Source organism: Notothenia rossii (assembly GCF_949606895.1).
Source record: "Notothenia rossii genome assembly, chromosome: 2".
In the NCBI taxonomy this organism is placed as follows: Eukaryota; Metazoa; Chordata; class Actinopteri; order Perciformes; family Nototheniidae; genus Notothenia; species Notothenia rossii.
In genome coordinates this window covers 73,674,569-73,694,755 of record NC_136904.1, presented here as the reverse complement: position 1 = coordinate 73,694,755, position 20,187 = coordinate 73,674,569, and the positions used below count along the sequence as shown (strand labels likewise).

The window sequence follows — 20,187 nt, the reverse complement described above, 5'->3', positions numbered from 1 at the left end:
AAAATGCACCATCTTCATGCCCATAACTCCTACTAAAGCCTAACAAGTATACTATTTTCCAAGTGTTTTCTTTACTAAAATCAATGATGAATCAGACTGTGACAAGTTGCTATGATTATTAATTTATCTCAGTGCGCACTTCTGATTATGGTCAAGATTTTATAAACATAAAATACGCCTTTAGTCACTCTTCTGTTTTCTGCTTGACATGTAACATCCGTAGACCTCTGAGAAAGCACTCGCTAATTGCTATCTGTCCCTAAATCCAGACTCGACACAAAGCTCTCCCTTTCAGCCGTGCCACAACAAGAGATGATGCACAATTTGTCTTTGTTATACTTAAATGTTGGAATAAGGCAGAAATGCTTCGCTACTGCTAAAAGGTTCAAGGTTCTAAAAACACTTTTAAGGTCAGAGATTATTTAAAGCTGCAGAACAAAATATTCCCAATATCAACACAAAACAACCTTTATTATATATATATATATAAAATATACATCTTACTATATACTGTATCACTATAACATGGTTAGGGTGATGGCGATAAAGAATGCATCTAACGTTCCGCTGTTCATTATAATAAAAAAACAGAGTATTAAACAAACCATCATGCTCTTACTTTGAAATCATGCGGAAATGTCGTCATCAGCAGGCCATCACGTGGTTTCCGAAAATAACCGTCTGACACGAGTAGATTTTAGCGGAGACCGGCGGAAAATATGTCTCAAAATTCCGTGTGTGTAAAAAGACGATCCACAAGCAGAAATGTGAGATCCGCGAGCAGAGATTTGAGATCCGCAAGCGCATATTTGGTCGACAAGTACAAAATGGATTCACAAATGCCTGATCGAAAGTTGTAAATGTTAAAGAGATATTCACAGATCTTTTTTTTATTTGTAAAAATATTTAGCGTATTTGCAGATCCGTTTTACACTTGCACATTTATTTGTGAGTTTGCAAATCTTTTAAATGCATTTGTGGATGGTGTTTTACATTTCCAAATCACATATTTACACACAAATTATTTTTATGTTCACACAAATAATTATCAGACATATTTAAGCCCGTAAACAGTTCTTTGGAAAGAGCAGTGGGAGTTTGGAGCTGCTCCGGCAGAGATGTGTAGACTGACAGTGGAGAGTAAAGTACCTGCATACACAGGCACTGTTGGCTGCTCGGCTTCAATCAATTTCACTTCCTAATGCTAAAAAGAAAAAGATGACAAGATGAGACAGGTGGAGAGGAGCGAGAGACAGGAGAGGAAGAAGTGACGTTCCTGCCATGATAAAAGGATTGTATACCATAATCTGATATGATGTCAGGAAGCATCTGTGATTTGTGTGCGTGTCAACATATTAGTATAGAAGCAGCTTGCCTTCTAATCCTACAAACAAATCAGCTGGCCTGTCTTTGTCTGAAGCTATGTTTGAGAGGAGTCACAGATGATTCAGCTGGAGTTCAGAGCTGTTTATGGATCAGAAGGGAAAGTTCTCTGGGAAGAATAAACAGAAAACAGAACCTGTTTGCAATCCAGCTCATGTAGGCTTGCCCTGTCTCTCAGAGGAAATCTCAAAATAAGTCAGTCGCTCTGTGTCCCGCATCTTCAGCCACAGCTTGTTTTCTTATTTACGTGAAGTCTGCTTTATGCTCCATTCATCCAGCGTGTGGAGTTTTAGATTGTAACCACTGGAGTAATTGTGTGGTCAAGAGTGGCTGAATATTTATTAGATTTAAAGTCAAAGTGTTTTAACATGGCCTTTAATGTATGCTTTTTATTTCATTGTGCTTGCTCACTGTGTTCTACTATGTCTTCCAGTTCCTTTTAGATGAGTTGTAGTTGTTTTTAATTGCTCTATAAATAAAGCTAATTGTCTTAAATGATGGGACTCACCTTAGGTGCGTTCACACCGCAGTACTTTTCCCACTTTAGTTCCGATATAGTTCCGAAATGTTGCGTTCATACCATAGACTGGTTCACTCCAAAAACATCCGGAACAAAAATGTGTTAATCAGGCGTTCTGGTGATTTACTCGGAAGGCTTCAGTAGAAGCTGCTGGGAGTCCTAGCAGCTTCTACTGAAGCCAGTCCCCAACTCCGGGGACTTCGGGTGGCAGTATATGCAGTGAAGTTGTTTGCGGCCTGCCAGTAAGCCCAAAGCAGAAGAAGAAGAAGTGACATCAGCGGCTTCATTTGCCTAATCTTCCCCCAGGGACTTATTCCGGTGTGAACGCGATCTGTACTTAGTTCATGAGGACTAAAGAGTTCTCATGAACTAAGTTCTGATGAACCTTTGTGGGAAAAGTACTGCGGTGTGAAACCGCCTATTGGCTGTCCCCCCCACCAAACACAATGTGAAATGGTGAATTCTGAATGTTGAAATCCTTAACCAGGCACTTTGTAGTACATTTTCGCCTGCAATAAATATAAATGCACTCAGTTCTTCTCATGAATTGCTGAGGGCCGGCGCATGTGGAAAGGTCAGGCTTTTCTTGGCTGACAACAATTGTTCGCCGTCCTTTAGAAGGTGCCCCATTAGGACCACGCTTTTATGCCCCGAACATAAAAACTGCTGACCTTTTTCAATGGTTCAGCGTGTATTGAGTCACTTGGACCATGTGGTTCACAATGCTCCCAGTGGGCAGCCGCATTTGTTAGATATTTCATGAAGATATTCCAAAGAAAAACAAATGGTTAGCTGTGAAAATAATTTGTAGATGTGAACATATATTTATTTACACCAAAGTGGAATGGGCAGGAACCGTTTAAGCCTGTGAACTTCAATGAAAAGAGAGGCGCCAAAGAGATATTGAGTGTTTCCTCCACTTTACTCCTTGATTGAGTGAGCATTTATTTTCCAGTTTCTCAGCATAAAACTACTCTGCATTTCAAATCTTAAAAAACAACTTTTGAAGCTGTCAGGGAAAGTGTATGCCTTCGAAGGGGGAGAGACGGCACTTTCCCGACAAAGTTTATGTGATGGGGTTTAAAATATTATCTATGGCTGCTCAAGCAATCAGAAAATATCCTCTATCACTCACAGCCTGGCTTTTATTGCTCAGGAAATACATGAGGTAATTCCTAAAGCCCCTCAGGTATTGATGAAATTGTGTTATTTACTCTTTCAGGTCTTTCGGCTCTCAGTAAATGAGACTGTTATTATATTAATACAATGAGGGATTGTACTTTTGTTCTAATTATAAGGCTTTTAATATCCTTCTTTTGTTATTTTTCGTAGCTTAGTTGCTTTTTCTATTTCACTGCAATTGCATTTTCCAAATTATTTCAATATATTTTGCATAAACCTTGCAATATTCTTGTGAATACGTACTTTTCAATGAGTCAAATTAAGCTGCATGTGCACATTAGCATTTGATTTGTCTTTTTTACACAGGCAGGTGGCAGGAGAAAGATTGAACACTCATGTTAAGAAAAACACAATTATCACCCTTATTCTCATATTAGCTAAGTGGCTAGGGAGTTGCCTCTCATGCTGTCTTTGAAGATTGCTGCAAACTGCCATCAAATAATATGGCATCTCACACAGAGGCTAATGGGCGCTTTTTGTATTCCCTTAACATTATTGGGCTGTAAACTACGTCAAAGAAAGAAAGAAAAAGTGCTGTGTTCGCCCGACCCGATGCATTTTCTGCCCTCAGGCTTGGTGAAGTTGTTTTGACAGCTCCCACAGCTCCCACTCTGCACAGCCAACAGTAGAAGCCTGTCCCATTTCCCAGCACTAAGCACACACCACGGGGCATGCTGACTCCAACATATTGGGTGCACCTGTGACTGACAGCTGACATACATTAATGTTGGCCAATCTTCCCAAACATACTGAGGCTCTGACATTTGTAAACCCAACATCCCAGCAGCACTGAATGGTAATCATCAGCCTCAACTGGTCAATATTATTCGATGAATATACTGTAGGAAAGCAGCACTAAACTTTGCTGTGAGACTGAACTTATATGATTGACAGGCGAAAACATAAATTAGTGACCCAGGCTACTTTGATGTCAGTCATTTTCTACAATTTCCCTATTTCACTGCCAGCTTTGTCTTAAAAAGTGATGTGATTATGAACTTTTAAGCAAAGGCGAGAATGTTTTCTACATCTACCTGAATATTAACAATGATGAAGATTAATTGGTAGGTGGGCGAGCAGAATGGGAATCATGTTGAAATTGCATGCAGTATTATATCTGAGTAAGAGCCCCAACTACAGATCCCAGTATTAATAATGCAAAAGGACCCCTAGGGCAGCCATCTATTTGCAGAGTCCTCCCCCCCCCCCCCCCCCCCCCCCCCACACACATGTAGTCTCACACACACACAAATACACCAGTTGTGTATAAGGAGTCATGTTTTCATTCCATTTTTCTGTAGGCACTGTTTCCAGGCAAGTCGTTTGTTAGTTTTGTTTGCTAACATATTCATTAGTCCTTTGTGACTCTCAAGCAGAACATTTGTTTAATAATTACTCATTTTTCCACTGTTGGCAATAATACATCTAAATAATTCCTTAAAAACAGCCTAGAGCATACGGAAACCTGACATATTTTCGCATGACATAACAGCGTTGCATATTCTTCTGCACATTTGTTTATGGAACACCAAAAGTATTATTATACATACAGTGTGTCAAAATAGCTTCCTATAATTTTGCCTCAGTAAGGAGGCTTAGCTGAACATAGGGTTTGTATTCTTGCACACCCCTTTGTGCACTATTGTGTGAGGCTCTGGCTGCCTTCTGCTCTTCTTCTGGCAATGCGTTTTGCTGAAACAATACATTCATTTAACAGTATTGTAGCGGCTATTTGGCTTAACAACTGCTACCGTATGTTTGCAAATGGGAGAAAGAGAACTAACCCATCGTGTTTTGTTCTGTATGCAGATTATTAATTAAAAACAATTAAAATGGACATTTAATTTGCAGCTCATTCAGGGAATAGTGGCTATAGGAATCGTTTGTTTCTCATAGCTTTGAAACAAATAGGAGTCTTGATTGATTTCACATGTAAAAAGAACACATTGAGTAGCCTTGGATATGCCATTGTCCAATGCACAAACATGTCATTGTGCTTTAAATAAAGTGTTTATGTTTGTCTCTTTTGTTTGTTTCTGCTATGACCTGAATTATGAAACGTGTTGCTTGAGAGCTTATGTTACCCTCAGATGCTTTTTCTTAATATATTATTTTGATGTATTTTTTTAGAACCAGTATTTTTGAGCCGCATTGATTTGACAATTCATTATATAATACTGTGCTACATGTATTTGTATGGTATGAATTTGCAGCAAACAATTATTGTCAGAGTTACATAAATGGTAAAGTAAGGCTTCAATTATGATTATTTTTGGATATCCTGCCTGAAAATAATCGTTTCGACATCTCTGTTCTTAGCGTACACTTGGAAATATTCTTCAAGCATTCCTTGATAAAGGTTTCATTTAAGATTACATTTTCAAATTGGCAATTCCTATTACTCTATTTTATGCTCACATTCAGGGGTCCATGCTTTATCCATCTGAAATAATAACCTGGTGGGAGCCATGCTGAGCAGAGACAATAGATTTGCCACAGCTAAAAATCTCACTTCCAGCTCAAAATAATTATGTAAAGTATCAGTCAAATTCATATTCAAGTGCAGCTGCCTCAGCTGGTGTAGTTGGAGATGTATAATTATAAAGATTATTCACTTCCGGAAATGTTCCATGTAATGTATTATTGTACTTTATAATACTTACTCCATCGTGTACTTCTGAAAAAGTCTCACTTCCACAAAATGCATCAGCTCTTCTGTTGTTATTCTTATGTCTACTTACTTACAAAAGGACTAATGCTTCCCACACAGTATCCTTTTGGGACTTCCCCACATCTTCAAGCAGACTAACATCTCTGGCTGTATACACACCAGTTACTTTGATGGCTGGACGTCTCTGACGCTTTAACTTCATGAGTGAAAGGTTTTCAAACTCCCCAAGGGAGTATTTCCCATCTGTCTGATGAGGCGACACCAGCGTTTGCTCTCTCCACTGCCCTCCTCTGCATCAAGGGTACTCGCTCAGAGAAGAAAGAAAAAAGAGAAATTGATGACAAATCTGCCCTGGGGTTGTTATTGTTAAACCATATAGCATGATGTAGTGGCACAGTTCATCCAAGTTAATGATACTGCAGTGTAGAAGCACAAAAACAATGCTTCTGCAGCTGCTGGCATTGTTTTGACATTAGGATGGCATCCATGTTTCTGAAATTGATCTGATTCTCTGTTGGGCAGAGAGAGACGGTCTAGAAATATGTTCAAGTCGGACAAAAATACAAGGGATGTTTTTGTTTTTGTTTTTTACCAAGGGAATTAATGTGGGAATATCTCATTTCAGTGTTTAATTAGACACTGAGAGAGTCATTATCATGGCAGTACAGTAAGGAGAAAATGCTCTGTCATTTCTGTAGCTGTTTCAATCCTGGAAGCTGTGATAAATATTTAATAGCATGAATGCAAGATGAAAGCTGAAGGATAGCTTTTAGAACTAGCTCAGAATACCAATTGGATGGCCTGATAATTTTCTTTAGACAAAATGAAGTTCTATTTTAGTTTGACACAATTTTCCTAACGCTCAAAAAGGATTCCTGCCTTAGTTTGATGTGAATGAAACTAAATGTTTTTCTTTTTAAAATTCTAAAAGGTTTTTGTACATTGCAAACCCTTGCAAAATAGAAGAAAAACTCATTATCACCACCACAAATAGTAATATCTGAGTCTTACACTTGTTACTAATAACAACCACCTAAGCCTCTTACACACCTGCATTATCATGTTTTCATATTTAGATTGTATTTAGATTAAGCCTGATTATGTTTACGCCTGGCATCAACATTGCTACAGTATCAACAATGAGATCCCATCATCATCTATTTCCATGCCACGACTGCACATCTCTCTCTTCACATTCCTCTATACCCTGACAGAAAATGGTAATCAACTGAAACCCTTGACAAGCAGAACATGTCAGAGAAGTGGTACTCTGTGTGAACTCCATTTACACTATATCTTTCAAGGTGTTAAGAATAAAATCGACCTTCTCTCTCAAGCTGTTTTGTGTATTTTGTTCACAATCCATTTGTCCATAGTTTTTTCATATGTAGGGCTTACATTGACATCAGTTTAATTTGATTTGCTTCCTGATTACTTGATTAATTGCTGGGTTTCTGAAATGTCAGACAGCCAAGCTCAAGAAGACGTACTTGAATATCCTTTGTCAAATATTTTCAGTTTACAGAAACAAGACAAAATTCACATTTAAGAAGCTGGAATCAGATAATTTGTAGTCTTTTCCTTGAAAATGAACTCAAACTGATTATTATAGCTGATGATAATTAAAGAATTAACAACCAATCGATTAATCTTTGCAATTCAGTTTACATATGTATTTTAGGCAACTGTTATGTAGATTTTGACCTAGCCTTTTACATCTGTTATAATGTTACATTTTTTCTGTGCTTCTGATATAACCTTGCATCCTTTACCTGAATCAGGATGTGAAGCCTTTTCTGATTGCTGTCTGATAAGGCCAAGATGCATGTAGTGTAACTGGTCTAATCATGAATTATATGGAACCCATCTCAATTTCATCTATCTGTCTTCCTCAGGGGAGGATGTGCCCGTTGCTCACTGTGTAGACGACCACCCCCCCACAGCAGTGTCCTGCGACGTGGCCTGTCCTGCAGACTGTGTGGTTGGCCCCTGGTCGTCCTGGTTACCCTGCTCACACAGCTGTGCCACCAAGTCAGCCGAGGGTCGACAGAGCCGCACTCGCACTGTGCTTGCCATCCAAGGGGACGGTACTGCAACTTCTCCACAGTTTCTTTCAAACCCTTTTCCACCGGAAAAATACTAGACTTTAGGTGGGAGAGGAACACATTTTTACATGCCGTTTAGTAATTCTCAGTTACATTTAATATCTACACTACAGTTATACTGCTCATGGAAGATTAAACAGGATATTTGAGCACAACTTGGTTGACAAAACAGGTTTATTACTTAAGGGGAGCCCCATCAATTATTCACATCATTTTCTTTTTTTAAAGATATTTTTCAAGCCAAAGAACGTCTTAATTAGAGTTATAAGGGTGAAAGGGGGAGGAGGCCTGGGAGTCGAACTCGCATAATTGACAGCAGATATCGCAAATGGGACGCTAACTCTAAAATACAGCGGCCTACAATTCATGGGAAGTAATACTAATAAATTGCAGTTAATGATGTAATTGTAGGTTACATCTCCAACTGAACTGCCTGTGGTCATGTTGCATTATGGTTAACGTAGGCTGCAGATTTAGGCAGGAGTGCAATGCTAAATCAGGGGCATACTCTGTTTATTACCATCTGTGGTACAGATAATAGATTGCAGGATCCATGATAAATTGCCACTTGGAGGAGTCAAAACTAAGAAGCCTAAAGTTCAACTTGGCAAACAAAAACTAAAAGTGAATTGAGCCAAAGAGTGCTTCACCAACACAGTGGGATTATTTGGGCTTTTATTTCTGTCGATTTAGACATTTTTCATCCTAAAAACATTTGAGTTGACCATCCATTATCCCAGGGTCTTTCTCTGGCCGGTATTTTTTTTGTACTTCAAACGTTGGCATCTTTGCAGCTAGCTGCTACCCATTAATCCCTGTAACCGAACCCTGTAACTATCTGCAGGAGCAGCTGATGAAAGAATCTTGCAGCTTAATCCGTGTTTCACACTGGGTTGTTTAATAGCATGTTGCTGGCTATCTGCTTTCTGGCGGAGGCATGTGTGTGTTTGTGTGAATGTTTGCTGTAATTTGGTTAGTATGCCTGCATGTTGCGTGTCAGTGTAGAAGAGCTGCTGGATAGGAAACAGACTGGAGGGGGCAGTTGGTTCAGTGACAAAGTCATCCTCGCCCCTTCTGTGAGTCACAGTTCACTTTAGTGCACTTACTCCTCTGCAGATGACACCTCTGATGCTACTCCTAGAGAACTGTCCCTTGTTTCACCTCTATGTAGATTGGACAGATCCCAACCAAAGTGGTCCCAAGTATATTGTTAATAAATACCCCCCACCCAATGTGTACTTGTGGTCTTTGTGCTCACATTTACATGAATGTGTATGTGACACGTCAATATGTTAATCCTTTGGATGATGTGATCAGTTGATCATAAAACAATACTTTATTCCGCCCAATACGTACACATTAAAAAGAAGGGTGAGATCTGAAATGACACATTAGGAGTTAAAAACCTGTGAAATAAAGCAAAAAGTAAACATTTTCAAACACATTAAATTACAAATGACTTATTTCCACAGTAAAGGACTGCTCAATTACCACATATTTGCACATGTGTTACTTCTATACACTACATGTGAGCGTTCACCTCAGCATGATCCTATTGAACTGGCGATGTCACCTTTCTACAAATGGAGAAGCTATGAGTCACTTAGTTAGGAGGTGATTATAATGTCTCACTGTGGTGATACTTTGCTGTGTAAGCCAATCGAACAGCTATTTTGAGTTTAAATACAGAATAGTATAGTATGTTTTCAAACTAGACTAAACTAGAAACGTAACTAGATATATGGATCAGGATACAAGTAGCAGGGGCTAGAAAATGCAGTGGGATTGTGGGAAGTGTTTGCATTTGCCTGTTCATTCTGTTACAGTAACCTTACTGTCACTTTTCATTTGTTATACAAACTTGTTGTAACTTGTAAAGTGTCTGCTCAGCTAACCCGGACAAACATTTGTTTTGTAGCTGTGCAGCCAGCGGTCAATGATAATATTAGCATTTGACTTCCAGCTGCTAACTGCAGCCTGTTACTTTAGAAGAAATGTGTTTTATATTCAGTACCAATCACATGCAATCTGCATAATGATCCTGCTTTTTTAGAAGGGCATGAGCAGTTGCAGCTTGTTCGTAAACACAGGAAAATCTTAAAATACTCAGCAGTTATAGAGTCACTCATTAGTGTTCATGTCTGTGACTCTGTGGTTGTGTCCTGTGTTCTGGTGCCCAGAGGGGAGGGGGTGTCCTGCAGCTCCAGCCCTGGAGGAGTGGAGGGTCTGCAACGACCACCCTTGTATGATGCTGTATTGGGAGGCGTCAGCGTGGGGACCCTGTATTGAGGATTCCCCCATGGACCTCAATGGAACCAGCTTCCTGAACGGGACTCTCACCTGTGCCATGGGGGTTCAGATCCGCAAAGTCAGCTGCATAAAGACGAACGTTGGACCTGTCACAAGTAAAAGGTAAACTCTCTGACCTTAGCCAATTACTAATGTGGTATTGCAACAGAGTGGTGCATTGCAAGGGCTTCCCTGGACTAAAACACATTTAGTTATGGATATGGATTTTATAATATTGCAGAAAATAAGATCTGTGGCAAATAGAGATCTAACACAGTTTGTTCAGCAGGATAATCTCTACTAACACTTTTTGCGTAAATGCAACCCGACAGAATTAGATGTACCGTAATGCTATAAACACACTACATGGTGGTTGTATTACTTCTCATCAACACCGCTAAGCTAAAGGTGGACACGTGGTCTCCTTTTGACACTTAGCAACTTCCCTTTTTAAAGACACCTTCAAAAATTCCCAAGTGGGCTGTTTACTGACACACTTTATTTCAAATGAGAAAAAGTATAAATCATATAACAAATTGTGTAAGCCTGTATTATTGCAGAGCCTGCCTTTGAGAAAAGGAGCCCAAAAATGCTACGATACTAACTCATTTCTGGGTTTAGGACTCATTCCTCCAGCAATGTATATGTTCTTCAATTCTATATGTTAGCATATTATCGAGTTTTTGCACATAGAGTACGTTCAAACATGCAATGATTTTTTTGAACGAGGTAAGATGCGTTTTCAGGGCAGCACTGTGTCTTTACAGCTTAATGTGGTGGGCATGTTTTTCAGGGTCTGTTGAGAGTTGAATCAATAACTTCTCACCTTTTTTTCTCCTTTTACCTTGGGATGGTGTTGAGCCGGTCTGCTCACACAGTGTTTGCATTACTGTAACACTTGACTTTTTCCTCTTCATCCTTTGTCACGACAAGCTTTGTGTCACTTCAGAACTAGTTGTTGTAAGCATTGAGAAGGTGTTCTTTTTTAAATATGTACTGATGGTAGATAAATGTAGTTTCAGCCCACCAACAATCAGTGTTTCCCTACTCTGAATAGAGCAGAGTTCAACAGATGTCTCCAAATCCCGAAAACATTGTCTTTTGCCAGATTGGCAACGGGACATTTTCTTCTTCTGTCCTTATATGACACAGCTACTTGTTTTAGATACTAGAAAATGGGTCCCGAGACAAACAAACGATAAATTATGAGTGAGGAGTAAAAGAGCTTTGTGAAATCTGAGGGAGGAGTTGAGATGTGATCATAGTTCTCTTCAAAGAAGAATCATTTATGATTATAGTTTCAGAAGTGTCTCCCTTAAAGATATTGTGCGTGCTCTTACTTACTGACAAATGACCCAGAGGATTTGATGCACTGTGAAAACACATCCCCAGAGTTGTGTAGGTTTTCTGCCTGTGATTTCTTTGTTAACCTGAGATCCATTTTGCTTATGCTCCACCATTATCTACTCCTCTTTCAGCGATACAATATCAAAAACTGCTAAGGGCTTTTGTGCTGTCACTGTAATGATGTTAGAGCCCACACCAGGAAGATGGATTTATAAATAATTCACAAAGTTTGCCCTTCTTTAGCGCAATATATTATTGACAGGGCCGTAAAGTGGATTATGGAGAGGCTTTTTTCTTATGAACGTCCTATCTCCCAGCACAGAGGCTTTAATGAATGCTGTCAATTCTGCTCCACCAACACATCTCGCCTGTACAGTACACTGGGAAGTCAATCACTTCTTTGCTATTCATATATAACTGCAGAGTGTCCATTTAATGGAACAGCATCCGATGCATACATAAAATTCAGTCAGTTACACCGGAACAGGCCTTTCTGCTGTCTTTCCATAATGTGCAGTGTGAAGACATAATCAGGGTGTCCATATAGAACAGCATATATCTTGTATAACTTCCCACGCTTCATATGATAAGATAATTCTCCAGTTGACAGATACACTATGATAGCATGGACTGAAAAAGGACCACACAGGGATAAACAGGAGCGTTCAGACTCCGTCATTTCCAGTGCTTCATTCCTCCTTTATCTCAGAATATGTCTAAAATAATGTGTATAATTACTACCAAATACTTCCCATCAGAAGGAGATGGCTCCAGAATATATTGGATGTTTTGATACTTTAAAAGGGTCACTTCTGTCAGCAAACAAAGAAGCATTTCCTTCTTAGCAACAATCTCCATGGGCACACCGGCTCAATGAATTAGTGGGTCTATCTGGTTTTTAGTTTATAGCCCCCAGTCATCACATAATATACATTTTCAAATGTAATTTTTGCTCCCCTTTGTTTCAACAAAGTAATTAAAATAACTAACTATAGCTTTGGTTATAATAACATGTTGTATTTTGCATGGGTACTTATTGTACGGCTTTCTATGGCTGTGAACATAACTTTTTACATTTGATTAGATTAGTAAGGAAAAATCCTAAGAAACACATGTAATATTATTAATTGTGTATGTTAATTAATTGATGTGTAGATGCTGCTGTAAGTTTCTGTGTAAATTAAATTAAATTAGTATTAAACAAATGGTTAAAAAGACTCTTATGGCCACATTGGTGCCATAGTGTTTCATATGAATACACATATTTGTTTAACTTTTAAAGTAAAAAAGACATGCATTTGATAGAAATGTTGGACATACAACTATTCATTGCTTTACTAATGCCCCTTTTTGATATTACACATTATAAGTTTCAGTGTTTACTCATTTGCCTTCATAATGAAATCGCTTTTTCCAAACAACTTTATATAAATGTGCATAATTAATCAGAATATCTTCTCATTGATTCAAATAAACATTTCAATGATTGACAACCTCACTTTTTGGATAAAATAATACTGCAATGATAATTGTAACTGATAACATCAACGCTCATTGAACTTAAATTACCAGAAAAAAACATTATTATCAAACAATATCATTCTACACTGAACAAAAATATAAACGCAACACTTTTGTTTTTGCTCCCATTTTTCATGAGATGAACTCAAAGATGTAAAACATTTTCTATATACACAAAATAACAATTTCTCTCAAATATTGTTCACAAATCTGAAAAAATCTGTGATAGTGAGCACTTCTCCTTTGCCGAGATAATCCATCCCACCTCACAGGTGTGGCATATCAAGATGCTGATTAGACAGCATGATTATTGCACAGGTGTGCCTTAGGCTGGCCACAATAAAAGGCCACTCTGAAACGTGCAGTTTTGCTTTATTGGGGGGGTCTGGGGGGGTCCGAAAACCAGTCAGGTTTAACCCTAACCCTAACCCTAACATGTCACCCATTGAGCATGTTTGGGATGCTCTGGATCGGCGTATACGACAGCGTGTTCCAGTTCCTGCCAACATCCAGCAACTTCGCACAGCCATTGAAGAGGAGTGGAACAACATTCCACAGGCCACAATCAACAACCTGATCAACTCTATGCGAAGTAGATGGGTGACATGTTAGGGTTAGGGTTAGGGTTTAACCCTAGGGTTTTCGGACCCCCCCAGACCCCCCCTATAAAGCAAAACTGCACGTTTCAGAGTGGCCTTTTATTGTGGCCAGCCTAAGGCACACCTTTGCAATAATCATGCTGTCTAATCAGCATCTTGATATGCCACACCTGTGGATTATCTCGGCAAAGGAGAAGTGCTCACTATCACAGATTTTTTCAGATTTGTGAACAATATTTGAGAGAAATTGTTATTTTGTGTATAGAGAAAATGTTTTACATCTTTGAGTTCATCTCATGAAAAATGGGAGCAAAAACAAAAGGGTTGCATTTATATTTTTTTTCAGTGTATATTCAAATATTTGAAGGCCAGGTTGTTCTTAAGTATATTCAGAGTAGACAGAGGATATCAGGTTGAGCTGGTATTTGATTGCATATATAATTATCATGACTTCCTGAGGGACATTTAATGTTCCCAACCTTGTCACAGTCAGACTGCACGGCCTCACTGTAGGTCTGACTCTCTTTCTTGGCGTTCTGCACAGTATTCCCCCAGCTGCTCCCCCTGCGTTCCCATGCCCTCTGGCATGCATGTCTGCAAAGAGGAAGAGAGAAGAAGAGGGATGAATCTGAGAAAGGATGGGGTGTATCATGCCTCCTTATGCTTTGGCATACTTTGATCTCATTCCCGTGCATGCTGGCTCTCTGCGGTTAGTGTGATGTGGCACCATGCTGGGCCTCTAGTGAGGCCTGGATCTGGTTGTCAGGGCAAAGAAAGTCATTCACTCTGAAACAAAATTGTGCTGTCTGTGTGTCGCTGTGCGTGTTCCTGTGTGTGTCTGTGTGCTGTTGGTGGGGATGTCTTCTGCTTGTTGATGAACCCATCAAAGCTCAAGATTGCGTTAATCCACACCTCCTCATGTTTGCACAACGTGCCAAATACAACACAGCCAAAAGCTCCATTACCTATATGGAACACAAGACATAGCAGCTTATAATAGAGAGGAAATACGTGATTATTTTCTATCTTGAGGCAAACAAATTGGTAGAGGTCTGGTAAGAGCTCTTTAAAACCTGGTTATGGTGTCCTTGGTATAGCAGGAGTGAGTCATTGGTAAACAGTTTGCATATCCTCACTTTTCTCAGGTTTAATTAGCAGCCGTGCTGTGGACGTTGATTGATTTTCCTCCCAGAACACTCTGTCTCCTTGGTGGCAGCAAAATACTTCTGTGGCTGCGCTATGCGTGTATATGAAGAGATAAATGCACTCACCAGGTTTCCCCTACTTTAGCTGCACAAGTGGCATATTATCACATTAAGAAGTGTATATGTTAGCAAATGAACTATTCCTGTATCTGACACAACAAAATGTGTTGGAAAATCTTCGTTCAACAAGGAAACATGCTGGCTTGGATATGTGTTTACAATTGAGAACTATAATCAAGATCAGTTTTAATTTGAGATAAACCTTAGATACATCTCAAGTGTTTCTTACTGCTTGTATCAACCAGGGGATAATTCTCTATCAGTTTGTCCACAAGCCACACATTTTGTTCTTTGATCAATATAAAAATGTTTATGTGTGCACCCTTAAGATAACTTGGCTTTAAAAGTAAACAAATAATTTTAGTTGTGTGCTTGAATGGCGGGAGGATTTTTCTTTCATAAGGCATTCTTTGTGCTCTGGTTATCAAGTGAATGTGAGAGAAAGCTGCAATTTTTATATTTTTCTTCCTTTTTTTCCTGAGCGTGCAGGCAGGGGGGGGGGGGGGGTGGGGTGGCATGTCATCAATTATGTTTTCTGTGGGGAGATGTGTGATGTCAAGGACAGGGCAGTAGTTTCACTGCACTGTCCTGTTAACAGCGAGACCCAGGACATTTATCATTTATCGCCTGGGGAGGGAAGGGGATTTAAGACCTCTGTTTGTCTGCATGTTTAGGTGCTCAGATTCTGCTCGTCCACAAACCGTCCGGCCCTGTTTGCTCCCCTGCAAGACAGACTGCATTGTTACACCCTTCAGCGAATGGACGGCCTGCCCATCAACCTGTATGCCAGGTAGCTCTCCTCATGCATTTATATGAACTCCTTTTGGTAATGCCTGTCTAACACAACAACAACACTCTTACACAAATGACTCTTCTATTCTAATATAAAAGTCCTCCTATAATTATTGGTAAGTATTGAAATGTTTTGAAAAAGGTTTTGTTTGTTCTTACTTAACACAAATGCTCTAGTTTTTCAAATGAAGCTTTCAGATCTGATATATGATGACGTTATCACTCTAAAATAATTGAAAGAAAAAAATGTATTCTTGTTAAATTTTGATCTTATACATTTGATTTATGGTGTTGTTAAATTGCTTCTAGACTGCACCATAAATACAGGTTATCTCTCTTTGTGTGTGACAAGCAGTGGAGCATTTCGTTTTTTGATCATGGTAAAAATGATGTTTACACCAGGGAATATGGATTGAAGCTGAAAATGTTGTCACATAAACAAATGGTGTAGTTTTTAGCATCATTATGTATTTTTATGAATCGAATTGTTACGGTTTGGGAAAGATAGGACCCAAAAGTAGACTACAAAAAAAAGTTAAGTTGGTCTAGAAAACAAAAGCAAGCTTTATTTTAAAACATGGCAAAAAAAAACACAAAGGAAGCACAATACAAACAAGCTGGGGGAGACAGGCAAAACAAACAATGAACCGACACCGAACACAGGAGACTAAATACAGGGAGGGGTAATCACAAGACGAAAAACAGCCGGGCAGGGAAGGAGAAACACAAGGGCAACAGGTGAACACAATCAGACACTCCAGGGAAACTAACGACAGGGAGGAAAACAAAGGGAGAAGGACCAGACAAGAATCAAGGAGGAAAACATGAGACAGGGAGAACAGAACAGCAAAATAACCCCAAAACTAGACACAAAACTCAAACCCTGACACGATTATGACGTTTGAACTTCACAACACTCTTGGATTTATTGAAAATGGAGTCAGAAACATTCTGAAACAGCCTCCAGTGGAATTTAGTCCTACACATTTACAGTATACAAATAGCATTAGTGTAGCCTCATGACCTGTGAAGACACACAGGGTTTAAACTGAATGAATAGAGAAGGAGAATTAAACGTTGATTCATACATTTGGGTTTCATTGTAATTAATGAAGCTTCAAACTATCGGGTATGGCCCTGGTAAATATAGTGTACCGGTACTTCAAAATAGAGTAAATCAAAACCTAAGTGTACTGTTAATAGCACAACAACAATTACATATAGTTACATACTGGTATGTTACTAAATATTAGAGCTAAAAATAGTATGATTATGTATCAGTAAATTGATACAATAGCGATGGCTTAAAATTGATTGACTGATTTATTCCAAAATTAAAAATATATATGTTTTCCTAATAAAACTAAAAATACTATTTTAGCTCAAACAATTGATGAAGAAATTAAAAAAGTAATAGGCATAGTCATCTAACATGAAAATAATAGTAAGTTATTCAGCATATACTTACATTTGTTGTGAATATGAGGCAAGCATTATCAAGTATTTAAATGCCGCTTTACAAATATGCTCTCCCTCGACGTCTCCAGTGTGTTCAATAATCACATTTAAGTGTAAATGACAATGTTAACTATCCATTACATTAAGCCGACACATGAAGAAGAAAATGTATTTTTAATGGGTTTCAATATGTGTACTGTAAGTATCGTGGAAATAAAATAAAAAAGGTTTAATTGTTTTTCATAATAATAAGAATTGAGCAGGCATCTCGTCTCTGCAAATATGCTCTAGTCCATTGGGTGCGCTGATGATGTAATCACTCTCTTAATTGCACCATTTTCAATGTTTAGTAATTAGCGTTGTGTAATGAGCCTTGGAGCATGAGCCAAATGAAGCCATTACATTGTGTCCAAAAACGGACCGCAGTGAAGTGGAGGACATCACAAAAGCAGGGCCAGATAATAATCCAACTTTAAGACCTTACACTGCACTGCTGATGTTGTGTCGCCATTTATATAGTGTCCCAAACAACACAAGTCAGCCTTTTAGTCTCATTCCTTTCTCTTCCTCCTGGAAAACATTCATTTGAATGCAACTGTGCAACTACTCTGCCACCTGATGCAGCCTTTTTGTGAAGATTGTGTTCCACGTTCAACAGGAAATGACACTGCTGCTACACAGTCTCGATACAGGACCATCATTCAGAGGTCTGCTAATGGAGGTCAAGAGTGCCCAGACACGCTGTATGAGGAGAGAGAGTGTGAATCGCTTCCTGTGTGTCCGGACTATAGGTAAAAGCACTGTTTAAACCGTTTTTCTTTCCTATCCAAGGATAAGTTTGTCTGCTGTATAATAGTATAACTGCAACTCAAGGTTGTTTTTGATGGATACTTTAGCTTTTGACATACATTATCTCACAGCTTATAGTGTAACGTAACTACTATTAAACATTGCTGCATATTTGTGCTTGTTCAGAAAAATGGTCAGATAGAAACGCATCAATTTCGGAAACCTTTCAACATAACATCATCATCTTTAAATCACACCTATTAGGAAAGGAATTGAATGACAGCTGTGATGAAAAAGCAAAAGACCGTTGTTTTGGTTTAAAACTATAGTAAAATAATATGTATGTGGCATATTGGTTAAAATATGGAAATCTAAATAAAACTGAAATGATAGGCTAACAACACCCAACAGCGACTGAAAATGACCTTTCTATAAGAAGCTGTCATATTTGATGTTGGAATGGGACTCCTTTAGATATCTATGTTTAACTTTGAGGGATTATATAATACTGATGAATTTATGAGTATTTGTATTTTACTACTTTTTAGGTTTGTGCTAACACAATATATTGTTTGTTAATTAGATCTACAGGAATACATTATATTATTTAGGATTATCATATGTTTATAAAGTGTTGTTGTTTTCTGTGAGAAGCATGTATCTTTCATGAGTTCAAAAAGACTAACCTGTTTTTAAACTTTGTGAATATGCATATCCAGTTGATCCAAAATGGGTTTTACACTTTAATAAGTGGGACAGTGTTTTCAACACACAAAGGAACACTTTATCCTTGTGAATATTCAGATTCAACTCTTCTGCACACGAGTCCTGATTTTTAAATGGACAGTGTGGGATTCAAAACTCAAATCTTTCCAGCTGTCAAAGTGGAACAATGCATGTCATGAAGATGCCTTTCTAGATTGTTAATAATGACTTTCAATCATCAAATTATAATAAGGAGTTTATAAAAAATATGTTTTAAAGTTTGAATGTATTACCAATAGTATCCATCAGCTCATTTTATTCCTGGCAGTGAAATTGAAAAGACATTCAAGTAGAGTAATACCAAAATGTATCACACCTTTTCCTCCGGATAACCAATTACGTTCACACACAGTGCGGCTCACACACATTGCAACATTTTTTTCATTTATTGCACCATCAGTGATGACACATGGCAGTTTTCCCTGCCTATTTAAAGGTTGCACTGCATGAATGTGGTGCAGATCAATAATTATAAACCAAAATAAACATAACAAGATTGGGCCATCCTTTACTTGCTGTGTAAATGAAGCTCCAAAATTAGCCCACTGTCAACCCACAGTCTGTCTGTTTCCGTGCAGTTGGAGAACACACAAGTGGCACAGCTGCAGTTTGGTTCCCGAGTCTGTTCGCCGTGGATTGTCTGGACCGGCAGAACCCTGTGGAAATGGTCTGGAAACAAGAGGCGAGTGTTTTTCTCTTCTCTGCTATCATGCTCTGTACACTTGTCAGCCGCTGCCAGTTTAAGCCTTGCTCCTCCATCTATTTACTTTCCTTATTTAATGAGACCTAATAGCCCTTTTCAGAACTGCTCCTTTTAACAAGCAAGTGATGGAAGCATAAAAGATGGAGGCAATTTGTCCAGAGAGTGTAACGAGATGAACCTTTCCGTCTGTTGTCTTGATGATCTCATCACGACTCAAGTTTCTTATTAATGAATGCAGCAAGTCAGATGGCTACAAGCACATCTTCGCAGCAGGTTGACAAAAAACAATCAGCCGTGTTACACACTAAACAAACCATACATACAGACGTGGAGAAGTACTCACGCAATAAACTTTAGGAAATTGCATACAATAGTGCTCTTCCAATCGAGGCTTTTTATGAAATGATGAATATTTGCTGCACGGTTTCAGATTCTGGTGTCATAAAGTCGCAAATTAGCAATAAAATAACCTCTCAGTGAACACAATCCATTAATAATGTAACAGGATGAGAACAAATCTGTAAACATGCATTATTCCTAATTAACAGAAGAAGGTTTGTGACTTGTAAACGGTGGTAAGTGAACCTTGCTTCACCCAAAATGGATGCAAATCATTTTCTGTCAAACATTTCTACGCACCCACGTGCATTTTCCCAGCAAAATATGGGCACATAGACATGCATTAGTAAATTGCCACTTATTTTGTGGATTTAATTGCCTGTAGTTTCTTACCGTTGTCCAGCTTGACACCTACATTATTTTAGCTTGCTGCGCCTGGAACTTTATTTGCGTCCACCT

General features: G+C 38.6%; 1 protein-coding gene across 5 annotated transcripts in view; it reads left to right on the top strand.

The window, feature by feature from the left end:
- Positions 1 to 20,187, top strand: part of thsd7ba (thrombospondin, type I, domain containing 7Ba) — a 241,634-nt gene that overhangs the window by 154,903 nt on the left and 66,544 nt on the right. For all 5 annotated transcript variants that reach the window (XR_013805279.1, XM_079665111.1, XM_079665110.1 and 2 more), the window contains 5 exons: positions 7,652 to 7,843; positions 10,042 to 10,273; positions 15,557 to 15,672; positions 17,791 to 17,923; positions 19,265 to 19,368. Coding sequence is in view for 4 of the 5 variants with exons in the window: in XM_079665111.1 (XP_079521237.1) it covers positions 7,652 to 7,843; positions 10,042 to 10,273; positions 15,557 to 15,672; positions 17,791 to 17,923; positions 19,265 to 19,368 (777 nt within the window). In the remaining variant the exon portion in view is untranslated. The remainder of the gene's footprint in view (positions 1 to 7,651; positions 7,844 to 10,041; positions 10,274 to 15,556; positions 15,673 to 17,790; positions 17,924 to 19,264; positions 19,369 to 20,187) is intronic.